General features: G+C 37.9%; 1 protein-coding gene across 1 annotated transcript; it reads left to right on the top strand.

Moving 5' to 3' along the window:
- Positions 1-4,637: 4,637 nt before the first annotated feature.
- Positions 4,638-17,824, top strand: LOC121885865 (malate dehydrogenase, cytoplasmic-like). The gene is made up of 9 exons (XM_042395654.1): positions 4,638-4,744; positions 6,702-6,800; positions 7,637-7,733; positions 10,882-11,057; positions 13,145-13,267; positions 14,360-14,536; positions 14,667-14,780; positions 16,981-17,070; positions 17,365-17,824. Exons 1-9 carry the CDS (start codon positions 4,742-4,744, stop codon positions 17,485-17,487), a joined length of 1,002 nt encoding a protein of 333 aa, XP_042251588.1. The 5' UTR covers positions 4,638-4,741; the 3' UTR covers positions 17,488-17,824.
- Positions 17,825-20,774: the final 2,950 nt, after the last annotated feature.

Raw genomic sequence — 20,774 nt, 5'->3', positions numbered from 1 at the left:
AAACACTGATGTTGGGTGATAAGGTCTGGCTCACATTTCATCCCAAAGGTGTTGGATGGGGTTGAGGTCAGGGCTGTGCAGGCCAGTCAAGTTCATACAAAAACTGGAAAAACTATTTCTTTAAGGGCCTGGCTTTATGCTCGGAGGCGTCGTCATGTTGAAACAGGAAAGATCCAAACATAAGCTTTTGACACTAAGTTGAGACAATACTGAGGTCTGAAATATGCTGTTCTATGCTGTAGCATCAAGGTTTCCCTTCATTGGAACTAAGGGACCCAAACTAGAGAAAAAAACAGCTTTAGACCAGAAGAACAAGTGTCAACATACTTTTGGCTACAAAGGGTATTATGTCAGATATTGACCAGTCAACCTGGTCACCTCTTATCTGTTTCACTGTCAAATGGACTATTTGGCTATTAAAATAAATTGTGTAGGTGTTGTGTGATTTGAAGTGAAGAAAGATCAAACAGAGGAGGGATGGATGAGCAGAGGGGGATCCTGGGGTCCATTTCACAAATGATTCCTACAATCTTCTTACATACTCATGCATGTGTAGCAAATATGGCGCTCCTTTGAATTTGTAAAATGTGTCAAAATTACAGAGATACACAGACCTTTACTGTCATCTCACCACAATTACATTTATACTTTTCACTACAGTGCTACATATGATGACATGAAATTGCGTTTGCCAAGAAAATAGCGTAATACGAAAGACGAATTTAAAATTTAAGAAGAATTTGAAATTTAAAATTTAAAATTAGTATGTCCAAAATGTAAGTTGCCTTTGCAGAGGCCCTCAAGAGAAGAAATGCAACGAGAAATGGTCTCATGTTGCAAGTCGCAGCTTCCATGTTGCAAATTTGGTGAAACAGGTGTCTGGATAGCTTGTTTATGACCTCCGATCAAAACGCTTGAACTGGGGTGCAAAGCCAGAAAGTATGAAAGTAGTTAGCATTAGAGTTTGGGAAATGTGGACTTGTGCTGTTATTTTTGAAACCCATGTGGTACGTTTGTTAGTTTTGATGGGTGAACTCTATGGAGGACTTTATACTGTTTTAATTGGAGTTGCAGGTCATGGAAAATACATTTTTCGATATGGTTTGTGTGACACATAAAAGCTAAAATCAACAAATTTGAGAAGCTGCAACCAGCAAATGCTGCTTTAATCAATCAAATCATTTATTCTTTTAAAAGGATGACTAAAAAAATCAATTGCTTATCAAATTAAGTTTTGATCGACTAATCAATCTGTCGACTAATCGTTGCAGCTCTAGTTACAATCGGGGATGTTTAGGTCTACTGTCCATTTTTCCTTTGGAATTGACACTTTTGTCATGATTAGATAAGAGTTTATATATTATTTGGAGTGTAGGCATACAAATTGTTTATCAATTGTTTTTAGTTGTTTTTTAAAATCAAAAATCATATTTGACCCCTGACCTCCCCGCTGTTGTTCGTGACGCCGGTGATGTCAGACTCTATAAATGTCAGCAGATCAGACAGCTCGGCTCGGCTCAGACTTACTTCCTGCAGGGCCGCAGGTAACAGGCTGATTGGTAACTTAACGAGCTGGTAACTGAGCCAAGTGACTTCCTCTTGTCATCTGTGGAGTGAACATGACCTCAAGTGATCTTTTACCTTTCACCAGAATTACCCAGAGTAATCAGGATGTTGTTTCCAGAGAGATGTGTTGCTGTAGTTTTCAATATTTTTAACATCATAAATTAAATTCCACTCACATCCATTGTATTTGGGTCATAACAGACGTCTCAGCAGCACAGATCTAATAACACTTGGATTCTTAATAAACTCTTGCAAATCAAAACATGTTTTTACTGCCAACACAATGCAACACACACACATACAATCAAAGTACAATGACTCATAATATTGATTGTCAAACAATCAAAACTGAAACAGAGTCAAAGTGAAGGAGTTGAAGGATGGTCAATTTATTTATAGAGCACTTTGAAAAACAACAGACGTTGACTAAAGTGCTTTACAGAGAGATTAAGATTAATTAGATTGATGGTTACAATCAAACAAAAACACAGGCTCAAAAATAACAGCACAGTCACAGATAAGACAGAAAATCAGGTAAAATTACAACACAAACAGCATTACAAAAAACAACAAACAAATACAAACCAATAAAGGCCAGAAATTGGTCAGGCATGACTTCATGAAGGTAATTAAGAGGCTAAAGAGAAGAGATGGGTCTTTAGACAGGTGTCAAAGATATTAATAGAGGGGGAAGATCTAATTGTCAGTGGCAAACTAGTCCACAATTTAGGGCCAACAACTGAGAATGCTTGATCACCTTTAGTTTTTAACTGGGTGCGTGGATTGGAGAGCAGTGATTGGTCAGCAGACCTGAGGGGTTTGGAGGTGGAATAGGGAATGAGCAGCTCAGAGATGTAACCTGGTGTCAGTCCATCCAGTGCCATCCACTGCCACTGGTAACCAGTAAAGAGAGGCCAGAACAGGGGAGATATGGTCTCTCTTCTTGGTACCAGTGAGGAGTCTCGCTGCTTCATTTTGAACCAGCTGCAGGTGAGATAGTGCTGACTGACTGATTCCTACATAGAGAGAATTGCAGTAGTTGAGGTGAGAGGAAATAAAAGCACAAAATATGGTCTCCAAATCTTTAATGGACAGCAATGATTTTAACTTTGCAAGTGATCTAAGATGGAAGAAGCCAGTGCTGACAACTGAGTTTTGTCAAATTTTAAACCAGAATCAAAAATAACACCAAGATTTCTTGCATGGTACTTAACATTCAATGACAGAGGCCCAAGGACATTGAATTTTACATCCTCAATGGAATTTAGGAGGGAGTAAACACTGTATGGATCACATGTTTTCAGCGGGAGGTACACGTGGGTGTTGTCGGCGTAACAATGGTAGGAGATATTATATGTTCTGAAAATAGACCCCAAAGGAAACATATACAGAGAACATAAAATAGAGCCTAATATGGAGCCTTGTGGTACTCCACAGGAGATGAGTGCAGGGGAGGAGGACACATTGTCAATTCTAAAAGAGGCTGATCGGTCTTGGAGGTAGACGGCAAACCACTGAAAGGCCAATCCATGAAAGCCAACAACATGCCTAAGGCGGTCCAAGACGACAGAGTAGTCTACTGTGTTGAAGGCAGCCGAAAGATCTAAAAGAATTAAAATACTGTAATTTCCTGAATCTAAAGACAAGAACAAATCATTAGTCACCCTCAGGAGAGCAAACTCTCTGCTATAGAGCATCCTAAAACCAGTTCCAGTAAATGTTAGACACATTGTTGAGGCAACACACAGATTTTTGAACAGTCATGAATGGCTCCTAAAGGAGTATACGGCGGTTCTTCAGCAGGTTCCACAGATAGTTCAGAGTCTGCAGTAGATCCCAGGAGTTCTTTAAGGGATTCCAAGGGTCCTTGAGAGATCTCCTGTAGTTCCTGAGGAGGGTCCAAGGGTACTTAAAGAAGCTTCAGAGTTTTCTTAGGGTGGTTTGGGGGTCTTGAGGTGTTTCCATTGCTGTACCTGTGGACGTTTTTGGTGTTAATCAGATTCTCCAGAGGTTCTTTGGTTCTTGAGGTGTTCTAGGGTTCCTTACAGGAGTTCTAGGTGGTTTTAGGACATTCCAACAGTTTCTGTAACTCTGTATCTGTTATATTGTTGTTTTAAATAGTCTGGCAGTTTTGTATTGTTAATCATATCTTTTGATTTAGATTTTTGGTGAAATATTGGATCATTTGAACATTTATTGAAATGTGAGGAGTTTAGAGGGAAAAATCACTATTTGGTGGAGCTGTTAACAACTCAGACATGTGAAATGTGACCCCGACTACACACTGCTTCTTGTAAGACGTCAAAAGCCAAAAAAAGTTGGAAACCATTGGTTTCATCTTTAATAATGTGTTGTATTTTAAAAGCTTGTTATATTATCCATTGTGTCAAATCTGCATCTGAAAAGTAACTAAAGCTGTCAAATAAATGTAGTGGAGTAGAAAGTACAATATTTCCCTCTGAAATGTAGAAAGTAGCATCACATGGAAATACTCAAGTAAAGTACAAGTACCTCAAAATTGTACTTAAATACAGTACTTGAGTAAATGTACTCCCCTCCACTGAGTATTAATAATCTAATGATGTTATATATAATAATATATTAGTCAGATAGATGAAACAAGTACTTTTACTTTCATACTTTAACTATATCAAGCTGATAATACTTATGTACTTTTACTAAAGTAGGATTTTTCATGCAGGACTTTTACCTTTAATGGAGTATTTTTACATTGCTGTACTTTTACTAAAGTAAAGGATCTGAGTACTTCTTCCACCACACACACACACACACACACACACACACACACACACACACGGCAGTGCGTCTCGGCAGAACCAGCATTGTAGTCCCGCTGTCGTCCACCAGATGTCGCCAAAATAAAGATTCCTGCAGCTCAGTTAAAAACAGTCTTTTCAGAAAATCTTCGGCTATATGCGGAGCGGGTGGGCGCGGTTTTCTGCAGAACGGTGCATTATGGGAGATTGTGTTTCCTAACACGAGTATGCTGGGTCATAAAAGCATAAAAAAAACTACAATTCCCGCAGTGAGTGCGGGACGAGCCGCCTGACGTTGCAGTACAAGGGTAGAGGTGACCCCTCCGCTCCGTCTAGTCCGTCTGAGAGCAGGGAGAACAGGCTGCATCGACCCGAAACACCTCCAACCGCTGGACAAAATGGTAAGATGGACCACAAGCTGTTCTTTATCCGCTGCAGATAAAACGAAACCTAGCAGTCGTCTTCTTTTAAAAGGCGAACCGGCATGCTAAACGATGCATTTTGACATTGAAAACAGGGCGGCAGCGTTCATTATTTCATTTTAGATTTAGTCAATGTGATTTTAAAGTTCTTCTTTAACGGGTTTTATTCTTGAAGCTTAGATTTATGGGGTCAAGGGCAAAGCTGACAAACGCGGTTTGTGGCGCAGACCGGAGACGAAAACCTGCAGATATAAGAGCAGCTTTTGCGTCAGAAAGTGCACGTTTGTTTCCGCTGTTTGACACTTTTTTGATCCTCTGTACGTTCATTCATCTGCCTCCATTTTAATCAGAGCAGACTGTGGCGTGACGTCAGCGGCATCGGCCCATTTTTTTTCTTTTTTTAATTTTTTTTTTTTTTATCAACAAACATTCAAGTAAACAATCTCAGCACATACAAATCAGATTTATAAAATGACAAAAATGCATATAAAGAATATAAAATGGAAATATTATAAGATAATTACATAAAAACAGGCTGCAAATGTATTATTTTTTGTCCTGACGAGTGAATGTTAAACTTTTATCAGCTACTCGATAGATTACCAGTGGTTTTTTTGGCTGAAGATGCACCAATCTGACTTTTTTCAGTCCTGATATCAATACCTGGGCTTTGGATATCGATCAGTACCCGTATTAATAAATAAGCTATATGCCTCACTGTATGGAAGAGACTGTGATCTTTCTTTAATGTGTAATGACTTAAACATAACTTTCCTAACTTTGTAAAAACAAAATGTAACAAATAAATACATAGATTTATTGAATGTTTATTTATTAAAATGATGGTATCTGATACCAGATTGGCTCATCATCATTGATACCTGATCCAGCTATTTGGTTCCGTATCAGACCGATATCTGATATTAGTATTGGTATCAGTGCGTCTCTATTTTTGGCTGTTGAGTGAAGCAAATCTATCAGCCGCTTGGATATTTTACCAGCATTTGGCTGCTAGTTGGAGCTAAATTTATTCCCTGTATAGAAGTAAAAACAGGACTAAACATTCCCATAAATATAAACATATTCAATCAGACATTTCAGGGAAAAAAGTTCCATAATGTTTAAATAACTATATATAACTATACAACTATAATCTTAGTTGTTTAATAAAAGCAGGATAACCAGTCATGACAGGAGCTTCCTCAGTTTGAAACCCTGATCATAAATCTGCCGACTCAACGCTTTCTTGTTTGCGAAACAGTTTATAAAATATAAAAAGCATTATTCAGCTAATTCTAACCCTTATAAATAAATCTCAGGTCTGCTGTTTTTCATTTTTTTTTTTTTTTGGACTTTTGTTGCATTAGTCATCACATCTGTTGTATTCATAATGTTTTTTAATATCTTATATGTGAGCCGTTAATTACAGTCATTACTTTTGACTTTTTTGCTTCTTTGTTTTTGTATTTTGCGGCATTTTAATTCCACTTTAGGATGAATAAAGTATTTACAAAGTAAAGTTAAACTTAATAGCTTGGTTTATATGGAAGGTAGATCTTCTTAATAGCAATAATTAAAGCTGAATGTTAGTTAAAGTTTATCTGCTGCTTGATGAATTGGTGGGTTTTATTTGGGTTTGTCAGATTAAAGAGTTCCATCAAACACAATAAAGTCTAAAACTAAACTTAATGTCACGTGTAACCTGGTCTGTATGAGGGAGGTTCTGCTGCTGGTGAGTCCTCTAACGAAGCGACGGAGCCTCAGCACGAGGACTCCCGTCTGTTAACGATGAGCTTCACAATGTGTGTCCTTGATCCGACCAGTCCAGACCCAACAATGCTGGTTACTGCCGCTTCGTTTCCTCCCGCCGTTATTTATCTAGGTCATTGAAGTGTTTGAATCACAGCTTCCTCTCTCTCCCACCCTCCTCATCCAGGCTGAACCAATCCGTGTTGTGGTGACCGGCGCCGCTGGTCAGATCGCCTACTCCCTGCTGTACAGCATCGCTAAGGGAGATGTGTTCGGGAAGGACCAGGTGAGTTCTGCTTACATAACCTGCAGCAGCCCCCCCCCCCCGAAGCAGATGGCTGCGCAGGGCTGTTATATAACGGAGGCACCATGAATAATACATGACGGAGATGCTGGAAGTCAATCAGAGCTGCTCATGTAGAGAGAAACTCAGTCTAAGTAGTAAAGTCGAGCTAAATTCTGCACATTTTCAGGGTTTTTTTGCATTAATTTGACTGGTCAGGATAATAGTTTACAGCTTGAATGTTTCAAACTACAAGAAACTTGATTCTGAGACTTGAGCAACCTTGAAAAGAAGCAGATCCAGACCTGATCCCTGACCAGCTTATCATAGTTTATAAAGATGCAGCACAGTGAGAATAGAAACCAGAGATTTTTTTACAGAGTTACATTTCTTCTTTTTATTTTGTTTCTTTCTCCACTTCTGTCCGTTTTCACTCCCTCGTCTCGCACGATTAGACAAAGTTTAAACATTTCTAGCAGCTTTCCCGACATTCATATAAATCCTGGAAACGTTTTTAACTTGTAGCATAGCGTTAAATATGCGGAAAAGTTCTGCTTCATCATCAGTCTATAAGATATTGAATTAAAAGAATGTAGCTAATGTGATGCGTTCATGAAGATTTGATATAAAGTCAAAGAGTTTTATAAGACAGATGTGGAGACGATTGATCACTGTGTTGGAGGTTTAGAAGACTTTAAAATGTGACGTTTATTAATTTTACAGACTTTTACTGAGTTAAATGAGTTTGAATGACCTTGAAAGTCATTGAAAGGTCCTTGTATTGACTGTTTATTAAAGCACTTCCTGTAAATGATTTGTTTTGATCTCGTTTTTTTTAGCCAATCATCTTGGTCCTGCTGGACATCCCCCCCATGCTGCCGGTGCTGGACGGCGTCGTCATGGAGCTGCAGGACTGCGCCCTCCCGCTGCTGAGGGGTGAGCCGCCGCCGCTGTGTGTGTGTGTGTGTGTGTGTGTGTATGTTAATCACTTAAAGTTTCTGTTCAAAGAAGTTTCCTGCACTCAGTCCCAAAGGAAGGAAGTGATGTCATGTTTCTGATGTGGGTCATCAATAAATATTGATCAGATCAGACTGTAATTAGAGCGACGCTCCAGTTTGTAGTGTGATGACGGATTAAAACATGGAGATGAAACTTCAGAGAATAATAACCCAGTTAAAGCTGAACAAACATGAACCTGCGAATCCGTCAGAACAAGAAACACATCCGTGAATTTGTTCGTCGTTGAGAAACTGAGGAAATATTCTCAGAACAGAAGAGTAATATGACTTTATATTTAAGCTTTTTAATTCCAATATTAAGATTTTCAGACTTAAAAACTCAATATTCTCATCAGGGTTAAAAAAAACTAAACATGTCTGCAACTTTTTATAGTCATGGACTATTTAGAAGTGGGGAACTCTGGGAAAATAAAGACAACTGTCAATGAGAAACAAAAAAAAATGTAAACAAACATAAAATGTGCAAAATGATAAACTATGTCAGGTTTTCCAGCCTTTGTTCAGTGGATCAGTGTGTCGTGTGGATGTTCCAGAGTATAAATATGTTTCTTTTGAATTTATGAAACATAAGTTTTCAGTAAATTCTGTTAATTTTCATTGTTTTGAGGTGGAGGCAGAAAGTCTAGAGACAGATACGTCATCTGCACAACCTGATACCAGTAAAGTGAGAAAACGTGTGTTTGGTTATTTGGGTGAAGTGAGCCTTTAATTCTAAGAGTCTCATGATGATCTGAATACTAACTATTATTTTCATTATTGATTAACATGTTGATGAACCTCAACCCAAAAAATATTCAGTTAAACAACAAGAAACCAGAAAATATTCACATTTAAGAAGCTGGAATCAGAGATTTAGCCTTTTTTTTTCTTAAAAAATGACCCAAAACAATCAATTAATCATCAAATTAGCTGCCGATTAATCGTCTGTCGATCATTTAATCGTTGCAGCTGCTCCAGATGCTTTTTTTTGTCTTTATTTGACTTGTAATCAGCCTTCAGAGACTCAGATGAGCTGAAACGTTGGTTCAGCTTCGTCCCATCTGGAGAACATTCCAGCAGCACCAACACCCACGCTGTTTGTGTGTTATTGTCCTTCGTAACCTCCTCTCTGCTGCTGCTGCTGCTGCTGTGAGGAGGAGGAGGAGGAGGAGGAGGAGGAGGAGGAGGAGGAGGAGGAGGAAGGAAGGAGGGTCTGAAACAAGGCTTCTGATTGGCTGGTTATTGAGGCTTCGTAGTAGCCAATCAGAGCGGTGTGGCGGGACAACAATGAACCCTGACTGAAGTCCAGACTGATAGCAGCAGCCGAGTTTACTTGTAACCAGCAGACAACAAACTCATCTTATCATGTCATCATCATCATCATCATCATCATCACCATCATCGTCGTCGTCGTCGTCGTCAGCAGCTTTTTATCTGGAAGACAAACTCGCTTTGTTCTGAAACAACCTGAGATCAACTCTGATATGTCAGGTGGAAAAATGTCAACACCTTTGTGTTGTTGTGCAATCAATCAAAAAACTATCACAAGAGTTCAATAATCATAAATAATATAAAATAAATCGATTAACTGGCTGGTTGCCAATTATTTTGATATAATTGTTCTTTAAAAAATGTCCAGTTTCTCTGATTCCAGCTTCTTAATTGTGAATATTTTCTGCTTTATTATAATAAACTGAAGATCTTTGAGTTGTGAAATGTTGGTCGAGACAATTTGAGGACGACGTCTTTTGCTTTGTGACGTTTTATAAACCGAACAACTAATCGATTAATCCAGAAAATAACATCAGTCGATATTAAAAATAATCGTCAGTTGCAGCCTTAATAAAATAGAAATATATATATTGTAAAATATATTCTGAAGTTAAGAGCTGATGGTGGAGGAAAGAATTTAAAAAAGACCAGCTGAAAAGTGGAAAAAAACAGGAAGTCCTGTAAACACGTACGGAGGGTCGAGGTGCACAAACGCTGTTGTTTAAAGAAATCAGTGCAACTTATCAGCTTATCGATATGTTCCTTTAGAAGAGAGCAGATAAGATGTCCTCCAGTTCAAAAGGCTGCTGGTGAATCAGAGTAAATGATTATTAAACTAATAATAAGATTTTTCTTTGTACAGTTTAAAGATTGACAGACTTCACCTTCCGTATAAAAACCACTAACGAGACTGAAGAGTTAAAATCTGCTGCGACAAATAATCAATACAAATGATCGTTTCTTTTCTTCATTATCTGTAATATATAAACATGTTTTTCATTTTCAGCTTCACAAGAACTTTGACAAAATAAAACAAAGTTTAAAATCAGTGAAGTTTTATTTAAATCAGTAAATATCAGTTCAAAGAATTTGTTAATAAGACTCTAAATCTGAACAAACTAAGCACTTTGCAAGCTATTAAATTAATCTCAGACTATTTTGATAATCAATTAATCGATTGGAGTCATTTTTTTAAAGAAAAAAACATCTAAATTCTCTGATTTCAGCTTCTTAAATATGAATATTTCCTGTTTTCTTTAGTCTGTGACAGTAAACTGAAGATCTTAAACGACCAAACAACTAATCAATTAATTGATAATTAACAGATTAATCGCTAATGAACATAATTGTTAGTTGCAGCCTTAATGTTTTATTCTACTATATATGATCAGAGCTGCAACTAACGATTATTTTCACTATCGATTAATCTACAGATAATTTTCTTGATTAATTGATTAGTTGTTTTGTCTGTTTATAATTTCCCAGCGTCTTTAAACGTCTCATTTTGTCCAAACAGTCTAAAACTCATCACACATGAGAAGCTGAAAGTTGTGAACTTTATCAGCATATTTGTGTCAAAAATTATTAAAACGAGAAAGATTGACAGACTTCACCCTCCGTATAAAAACCACTAATGAGACTGTTGATTAAAACGATGATTAAATGATCAGAAAAGTTGCAACTAATCGCTGCAGCTCTAAATGTGACTTCATGTTGTTGTTGATTTGTTTGTTTTCTAACTTTTAACATTAACGCTGTGAGTTAACATCTCTGATGATATAAAGTAAATAACCCCCCCCCCTTTCCCCCCGCAGAGGTCATCCCCACTGACAAGGTGGAGGTCGGCTTCAAGGACATCGACGCCGCCATCTTGGTGGGCTCCATGCCCAGGAAGGAGGGCATGGAGAGGAAGGACCTGCTGAAGGCCAACGTGGCCATCTTCAAGACGCAGGGAGCCGCCCTGGACAAGTACGCCAAGAAGACCGTCAAGGTGACTCTTCAGTCTTTAATTTAACTCATGTATTGATTTATTTATTTATTGACAGGCTCAAAATCTGATCAGAACAGGCTTGAATTCAGGGACTCGCTGTGTTTTTGGGATCGTTCTCCAGGACTCTGAGTTGTTTTTGTTGGACGTTTGGTGGGTGGAAAGATATTCTTTAGCTGACTGCTGCAGTCTATCAACACCAGGAAATGAAAGTGCTGACGCAGCTTCTCCTAACAAAACTTTTTTTCCTGCAACAAAGCAGAAAGTTTCACCGCTGTCACGTTAAAGTCTCACAGCAGCTTCACGTCTCTGTAAAGCTCAAATATGGAAAAGTACGGCGGCTAAAGGGATCAAAGTTCCTCCCTGTGTGTGTACTGTACCGTGCAGGTCTAGCAGCAGCAGGAGGGGCCCCTAATGACCCCTAATGACCCAAAGTCCCTCCATGAGACCCGACGTCAGCGTGACGGAACAGGTTCAGTCTCTACAACAGAGGCCGAAGATCAAAACCTCACATGCAGAGACTCATGTTGGACCCCGTGAGGTCTTTAAAGTCATGAAAACAGATTTTAATGCACATTTGAAGAAAAATACATTTAGAAATAAACACTTGATCTGAAATTTACTGATAAAACAGTCAGAATTAAACTTTTTACTCACTCAGTTTATCTTTTATCACCATCTGGTGATGAAAAACAACACAGATCGTGTTTGAAATGGATCAAATCCTGCAAATAAAACTATTTATTTTTCCATCAAAATAATAATAAGTTTATTTAGTATAGCACCTTTCACAGAAATGAATTTCACAAAGTGCTTCACAGGAATAAGAGTTGAAAATAAGACCATAAAAACATACATAGTGAAGAAACACATGAACTAATTACACATCACACACACCAATCAGACGACTCAAGAAGACACAAAAGCCAATTTAAAAAGACGAGTCTTCAATAGTTATTTAAAAGCTTTTACAGAGACTGCTGACCGTATTTGTACAGGAAGAGAGTTAGTGTTCAGCGGCGAGCGAGGGACATCCAGCAGGTCCTGGTTGGATGAACCTGAGTGACCTACTGGTGACGTAGGGATGGATAAGATCCACGCAGGGCTCTATATGTAATAACAAGAACGTTAAAATGAATCCTAAACCGAATGAGCAACCAGTGCAAAGAACTTAAAATAGTAGAGATGTGAGTCGTCCTGCTGGTTAACAGCGTTGCAGCAGCATTTTGGACCGTTTGAGACAAGTGAAGGTGGAATTACAATAGTAGAGAATTTAAACGTCAAGAAGAAATAAAGAAAACACAACAGACATGAATCTTCTGTCTTGTCTGTGGAAGCCGACGAATCCCTAAAACATCAGTTCGTCCTTCATCAGTGAAAAGAAGAAGAAGAGCAGCAGCGAGGATGTTTTATCTGCAGATTAACTGTATTTATGTGCCTGTTTCACTCAACACTGTAGAAAACATCTCAAAATGCATCAATGTTGTTTTTATTTCTGAAAGTTTAACAGACTTCAGATTAGTAAAACACATTTTCACTTTTATCTTGTTGCATTTTCTTTGCTTTCCCATGATAATTCCCTCAGCACAGAGAAAATAAAACCTTCAGTTGAAGGTTAAAAATCTTTTTGTTTCAACATGGATTTCACCAAAAAAAGCTGCACAGCCGATAAAATGATCCTTCAGGCTACAAAACGTCAGATTTCAGCAGTGAAAAGTCTTTTTTTTTTTTCTGGAGTTTATGTGAAAACAAATGAAGAAAAGAGACTAATAATACTAATACAACAGCTCTGCCATGAATTCTCCTTTTATGACACTTATACATTTATAGTTTATGTTGACAGAAAGGTGATAATTCTACTTTATGGTTATTATTGAGGTCATACTGGGTGGTGATGGTGGTTTATACTGGAAAGTGTTCTTAATATTGTATAAGAGCTGTTGTATTGGGTTGCACAGGTATTCCTAATAAAGAGCCTGGTCAGTGTGTTCAGTGTTATCATTAATGTTTCGACCAGTGTGACTTGGTTGATGAAGCAGAGACACTTGTGAGTCTGATGAAGGTGTTTTTGGTTTTTTTCGTCCCGTCAGGTTCTGGTTGTCGGAAACCCGGCGAACACCAACTGTCTGATCGCCTCCAAGTCCGCTCCATCCATCCCCAAAGAGAACTTCTCCTGCCTGACCCGACTGGACCACAACCGAGCCTGCTCCCAGGTACACACACTCGTTTGTTCCTCTATACATGTGAACAAGTGAAGGCTTTTTATCAATCAGACATATCGTCGGTGTCTTTTTACATTAATGTACATAATGACAGAGCTGCAATAGAAAGGAAGAAGCTTTTTATTCCTTTGCAGGCTGCATCACTGATGGATTTTTAAACATATTTTGACTTAAAACCTTATTTACATGTCTTCCATAAAACATGTTTGCATCAGTTTCATCATTCCACATTAACAGGGAGCGAATTCTGCTGCATATTTTAATATTTTCACACAGTACATAAGAAGAATGACAGGATGTTAAACTGGGAGTCTCATTCAATTCCCATTAGATCACTGTATGTATGTAAAGAGTTTTGCTGGATATTCATTCATTCATCCATGCAGATGTTATGAAAATGTAAAATCTAAGAGAATGAGAGCTGCTCATGTTATTACTGTGGTTGTTAAAAGGGTTTTAACCGTTTTTATCGCGGTTGCATTGTGAGGGGAAAATAGTTTTTATAGACTGATCTCATATGAGACGTCTCTCTGGTTTAATTTTATTTTCTTGTATAAGAGATGAAGATTGAGATACGAAATGTAGTAGTTATTTTAAAAGAGGCAGAACAAGCTGTTTATTTCTCTCTCTGTTACTTGTTTGGCCTCTGCTGCGGCTTTTAACTTAATCTGACAGCGTGTAATTATGTTGTGTTGAAAGAGTTACAGAAATGTTGCCCCAGTGGCTCCGTCTCTGTTCCAGACACAACACCAACATGTTATTTTTATGTTAAGAGATGAAAATATAAGAACTGATGTCAGACCTTGAGACTGAGTGTCTGTATCTGAGAATTTACTGAAGACTTAAATTAAAAACAAAAAGCAAAAGAACAGATTTTTAAGCATTTTAAAAAACTTTAGAAGCACAAATATAAAATCTGTAAGAGCTGAATGAGTCATAAGAAAGATGACGGTTATAAAGGACTGCAATTATAATTATTACATAGAGATTTGATTGTTGCATCATTCCAGTAACTGTTTATTTTACACATAATTAGAATTAGTACTTAATGACTCTGCTGTCGTCTCCGTCTCTCTCCTGCAGGTGGCGATGCGCTGCGGTGTGTCCTCCGACAAAGTGAAGAACGTCATCATCTGGGGGAACCACTCCTCCACCCAGTACCCCGACGTCCACCACGCCAAGGTCAACCTCAGCGGCAGCGAGGTGGGCGCCTACGACTGCATCAAGGACGACGCCTGGCTCAGAGGAGAGTTCATCTCGGTGAGCGCTGCCCGCTTCTCGTCTGATCTGGGTTTTTTGTTTTTAAGCTAATGGATCATTTATGCTGTCTAGATCTCTCTGCTTGTTTTCCTTGAGGTTCTTTTCAAACCTCTTCGTCTTCCTCCTGCAGACCGTGCAGCTGCGCGGCGCCGCCGTCATCAAGGCCAGGAAGCTGTCCAGTGCCATGTCTGCCGCCAAGGCCATCTGCGACCACATGAGGGACATCTGGTTCGGCACCAAGGAGGTCAGTATGGACAGAGAGGCTTTAAATGATGGAGAAAAAAATTTAAAAAACACCTGGAAAAGTCTTTAAATTTAAACAATGATCTCCAGGACTGAGTTGCAGCAGCTGTTCATAAATGCATCACTGAGTTTGTGCATAAAATCCTTCCTGACTTCTTAGCAACCACTAGCTAGGTCACATCATTAACACTTAAGAAATGTCTCACTAAACATGTAAGTAATGTGTAAAACTTGAAGAAGTGACTGTAGCATCTCAAACTGTAACATAACTTCCAAAAATAATAAATTTTAGGAGCCAAGAGATAAAATAAAGTTAGCTGCCAATCCTTAGTGAATGTAGGTGTTTTATTTCTATCTGTATACCTGCAGAAATATGTGTTTTATAATGATGCTAAGCTAATCAGAGTTATTTGATAATATAGTCTGACATAATTGGCATAATGTTTTGTACTTTGAGGTTTAGTGTGTTTTTTCTGTGAGATGTAAAGTGTCGGGTCAGACATGTCGACCATATTTCATATTACCTTTTACTCTTCAATCTAAAAGGCTCAAATATTAGCCAACGTTAGCTTTGTCAGTCAGGCAACAGTCACACCTGCTGTGTAAATATTTAGTAACAGCTCATCTCTCTGTGTGGTTCAACTGGTTTTAATTTAGTGATGCCTAAATCTGCAATTAATTCACTGTTTTCACACTGACTCTTCAACTGCAACACGTCTGCTGACACTTCAACTCCTTTCTCTGTTTTCACTTCGTATGACGCTTCAACTGATATCAGCTTTCAGTTTTTAGACTTGAACAGATACTTCAACCTTCTTTCATCACTACCGCTTCAACTCCTTTTAACACGTTCTGATCATTCAGCTTCAACTCAGGCGTTCAATTTAACATCATTCAGCACTTACACATAAACTCAAACTCTTACAATATTGCTCCACGCCATCTCATATTCATGTACTGTATTTTCACTAATAACGGGTGGGGGGTGTGGTCGACACGAACAAATAAAGGCCGGGGAGGGAAAAAACAAGGATGGATTGAGGTCGTATTCAGACCAAATCAGGTGTTGCTGCGCACCTCTGCAGGGTTGTGTGGTGGTGTGCGGGGGGGTGTGGGTGTGTTTATTTGTGCTCTAGAAAGTAACTGCTGTGAAACAATTAGATATTGTTTTTATCGATCTGATTCACTGCTTTCTTACCAGCTCCAGGTCATCATTCACTCTCTAGCTCCCTCTCTCTCTTTCTCATCTTTTTTTACAGTGAGTTGAGAAACCGACAGCAAAGCCTAACTTTACTTTTAACGTTATCAAATGAAAAGAAACGTCCGCCCCCCTCCTCTTCATGTCTGTTATAACATGACTGTGGTTTGTAGTAATGTACAAGTGCCACAAGATGGCGGTAGTTATAATTGAAGTAGCATATAGGACCTGTGAAAGTGTCAGTGACTAAATTTTCCACCAATGACACAACACTGTAGAGAGCGAACATGGCACCAACCAGACGGAAGTTTGACGTCAAATTCAAAGAGAGTTTTGCAATATGTGGAGGAAAATTAAGGAGCGAAAGCTGCAAGACATTTTGACACTGACTCGAAAAGGATCAGATACTGGAAAAAACAGAAGTGTGAGCTGTTAGCTGACAAGAGGAGAGCACGGCTAGCTGGAGGTGGGAGGAAGAAAGTTAGCTTGGAGCTAATGTTAGAGAGACAGCTGATTGATATTTGATATTTGACTGGGCTGTTAACTGGCTATTAATGTTTAGATCCAGCGTAACGTTACCTCAGATTTGTTTAGTTTTTAACTGACACTGGCCATATTTCCCCTCCTGTACTTGACCGGTCATACTTCACACAAGTTATATTGAAATGTTTGTGTAATGTTTCACAATAAAAGTCGGGAAATTAAGGCTTTTAATTTTATTAATAGCATAATGCAGTAACAAAAATTTAACAGAGCAAACGGAAGCAGATCAGAAAACAGGGAGGCTTCGTACTAAAATATGAGCAAATATACTTATCAAATAGAGGGAATTAGGAATAAAGGCCTCTCTCTAATATAAGCCTGGTACCCTCTGCAGTTGAGGTAAATAAAGGCCCCGGCCACTATTAGAGAAAATACGGTATGTATTAGTGGAGATGTTTAAGGTGTTTTTGTGTTGTTTTTTATACACATGTTGACGTCTTTTTATGCTTCCTGACAACAGGGCGAGTTCATCTCTATGGGTGTTTACGCTGCCGGAAACACCTACGGCATCCCAGAGGACCTCATCTACTCCTTCCCTATTCAGATCAAGGTGAGTCCATCCAATCAGCAGCCAGAACAGAGTGAAGAACAACCTGCATGTTTTATAACGCTGTACTTTGAAAAGACGGGCATGTGCAACTGATGGATGGATGTATTTGTTGTTTACGGTTTTACTGTGATTTTATACTGTAAAATAATCTAAAATCCTTTTTGCTCATGTTAATGGAAGATCTCAGAGAGGAAAGAGGATTTTTTCGTGTTTATAATGTGAAGAGAGAACGTGACGAGCGTATTTGAAGCATTTTCAGATATAACCTGTCCCTCTGTCGTCCCCCCCCTTCAGAACAAGACCTGGAAAATGGTTGACGGACTCCCCATCAACGACTTCTCTCGGGCCAAGATGGACGCCACAGCGGCCGAGCTGGTGGAGGAGCGAGACACCGCCCTGGACTTCCTGTCCCAGTGACTGGTGCCCCCTACTGGCCAACAGCAGCACTTAGATCCCCCGAAGACCGGCTGCTCACGGCTGTGAAGGCGAAGCCCTCCACTCTTGTAACCGTCCCAACTGGCGTCTGTGTTACCTCCTCTGTGTGTGTGTGTGTCTCTCGGTGTGATTGTGTGTGTGTGTGTGAGTGTGTGTGTGTGTCATCAGGCCACCTCTTCAGGTTTTTTTAGAAAACCTGTTTAATGATCACAACCTGGCCTCCTGAGAGAATGTCTCTGTCGGTAGACGATAACACGCACTAGCTGTCCAGAAACTGTAACGGAACATGATATCACCAATAAAACAACAACAAAAATGACAGACCAAAACCAAGTCTCTTTGATTTTTATTATTATTTAGTCTCATTAAAGTCTGCTGGTCAAATAGTCATCACAGATGTGTTTTTTTACAGTGAAAATTACAGTCAAAAACTTGGTGTGATACAGTAAGAATTGCATGTTTTCATTCAGTGTTATAATGTGAAATGTGAAAGAATATACAGTAGATATGACAAAAAGGGCAAATAAGTGAGTAAACGTAAAAATGAAATAGTAAAATACAAACTTTTTGTTGATCTGTAAATGTAAAAAACTGACAGATTTCTCAGCTCTACATTTTCCAGTTTCTAAAATTTCCGTCGGAAAACTCCTTAAACTTATTCTTTTTTTATTATTATTATTTTTATTATTATTGCAAGACAAAAGACAAAACCAACAGAACACCACAAGGAAGACAAAAACAAAGGCTAGAAGAGCCATTAAACATTTTGTCAGGGAACAAAAGAACAAGTCTCATTAAAGTCTGCTCGTCAGATAGTCATCGTGTTTTTTTACAGTGAAAATTACAGTCAAAAACTAGATGAGATACAGTATGAAATGCATGTTTTTATCCAGTGTTATGTTATTATGTAATTATTTTATTTTTAATATTATTATTATTATTATTGCAAGACTAAAGACAAAACACTGACAGAACACCAAGAGGAAGACAAAAACAAAGGATAGAAGACGATTAAACATTTTGTCAGGGAACAAAAGAACAAGGTGATGTTAGTTGTTGCGTCATGTGTTGACATGATGTTAGTGTATGTGTGCTTGTGTATATATGTGTTTGTGTATCTGTTCCATACAATCAATCTGGGTTGAACACAAATAAACAAGTTTGTAGGGTGGATGTGTGAAAGGGGGTGAACTAAGGGAAAGCAAAAAAAAACCTAAATAAATGTATATTTATACTAATCCTACTATTGTAGGACCACCGATGCTACTACTAGACCACTACTAATGATAATAGGCAAGGCAAGTTTATTTGTGTAGCACATTTCAACAACAAGGCAATTCAAAATGCTTTACATAAACAGAATATAAAAGCAACACAAGTAAAAAGACGTATAAAAACAAGTAAAAAGTGTTAAATTTGGAAATAAAAGGAAGCTAAAAGGGAATAAGACGAAAATAAAAGTCTTCCGCTGTGATAATAATAATAACAAAAACAACAACAATAATAATAATAATAATAATAATAATAATAATAATAATAATGATAATAATAATAACAATCAAGTCGGGCATCAGGGAGCTCCAGAGCGGGTCAACAGGATTATTGTTTCCTTTTGTAATTACTAGCATGAATTTTTACTTTTTTGCCATTACAACTGTTTTTTTTATATATATTTGTACATTATTTTAACATAACTAGTGTTTATTTTAAGTGATGTCGGTCCAGCTTTGGGTCAACCCCCCCAGACCCTTATAGGAGGGAGCTGATACATCATGGTCTTTATCTTTCACCAAACTGCTCCCACACCCTGAGGAGGAGACCTGAACCATCAGAGTTCCCCAGATGACGCTCCAGCCACCAGTGATAAGACAGAGCACTCCTTCAACTCCTTCAACAGTATCCAAAACAATAAGCTACGTAAACATTTAATATCCTCAGTGGCAAAAAAGATAAGATTAAACAAAACAAACACAAGGCAATATAAAAAAAGACAGAAAGAATTGTAAAATGTAAAATAAAATAGAAGATAAACATGAGATAAAATGGAATAAAGCAGAATAAACAAAAGATATTACAGAGCATTTAGAGATTGAAGTAAATCGCGAAAAAATTTTTGATTCTGGGATAAAACAGCAGGTGACAGTATTTCATCATTCAGGTCTGTTATATCAACAGAGAAATCTGGATCATCAGTGTCCGATTAATCATAATCATCATAGAAACCCATCAGAAAACTAATAAAGACTGATTTCTATCAGGCTTTATTCTATCTACATGTACTGTATATTATGTGATTTCCATCATGTCCTCCAGTGAATCATTTGAACCACAAGGGGGCAGCAAAGACCTGAACTGAACATGAATGGTCACCTAATTGATCCTCATTCATTCATCCAGTTATTTATTCATAATTTCAGGGGCTTTATAAGAAGCTACATTTCTAAACTCTTATGTTTATCTCCCCATATTTGGAGAAGTGACTATAACAGGTGACTATATCCTCCATAATATTAACTGTGAATTTGCACCACCAAACTATAATACCAACTATGGTCGGTCCTGTGTTAGAACCAGTTGTCTTATAAGCAACTTCCACATCTCTGGTGGCCTCCATCCAGGAACTACAGATGGAAATGCTAAATAAATATAAAATTAAATAAATAAATTGAGGGTCTCTGTCTTAAAATCTAGTTTTAGTACCTATATCTATGTACATATTTTTTAATATATGTTGTTCTCCTTTGATGTAAAAGGTTCATTTGGCCTGCAGAGTAATAACCAGCTGTGGAAGAAGCACTGAGACCTTTTATTTAAGTAAAAGTAGCATTAACATAATGAAAAAAATCTCCTTTACAAGTAAAAGTCCTGAAAAATTTTGAATTATAAGTTTTGGTGTCAAAATGTACTTAATGTATCAAAGGTAAAAGTATTAATCAAGCAAAATGGCCTCATTTAGTGTTACAGTGTTACATTTATCAAATATATATTATTGGAATATATAATACATATGCATACATATAATAAATAATACATATACATATAATACCGATTCATTGACGTGTTTTAATGTTTTCAAGGTAAAGCTGGAAGAACTTACACTGTTGTGTAATCTCAGCTATGAAAATCCATCTTCTATAAACTGATCACATGTTTTACATATAAAATATTGATCTGAAAAGCAGCTCGTAACTATAGCTGTGAAATACATGTAGTAAAAAGTAGGAAATTTCTTGAGCTGCAATGATTAATTTGATTAATCGCCAACTATT

Source organism: Thunnus maccoyii, chromosome 2, assembly GCF_910596095.1.
Source record: "Thunnus maccoyii chromosome 2, fThuMac1.1, whole genome shotgun sequence".
NCBI lineage: Eukaryota > Metazoa > Chordata > Actinopteri > Scombriformes > Scombridae > Thunnus > Thunnus maccoyii.
The sequence above is the reverse complement of the archived record's forward strand: the minus strand, read 5'-3'. Positions and strand labels throughout refer to the sequence as shown.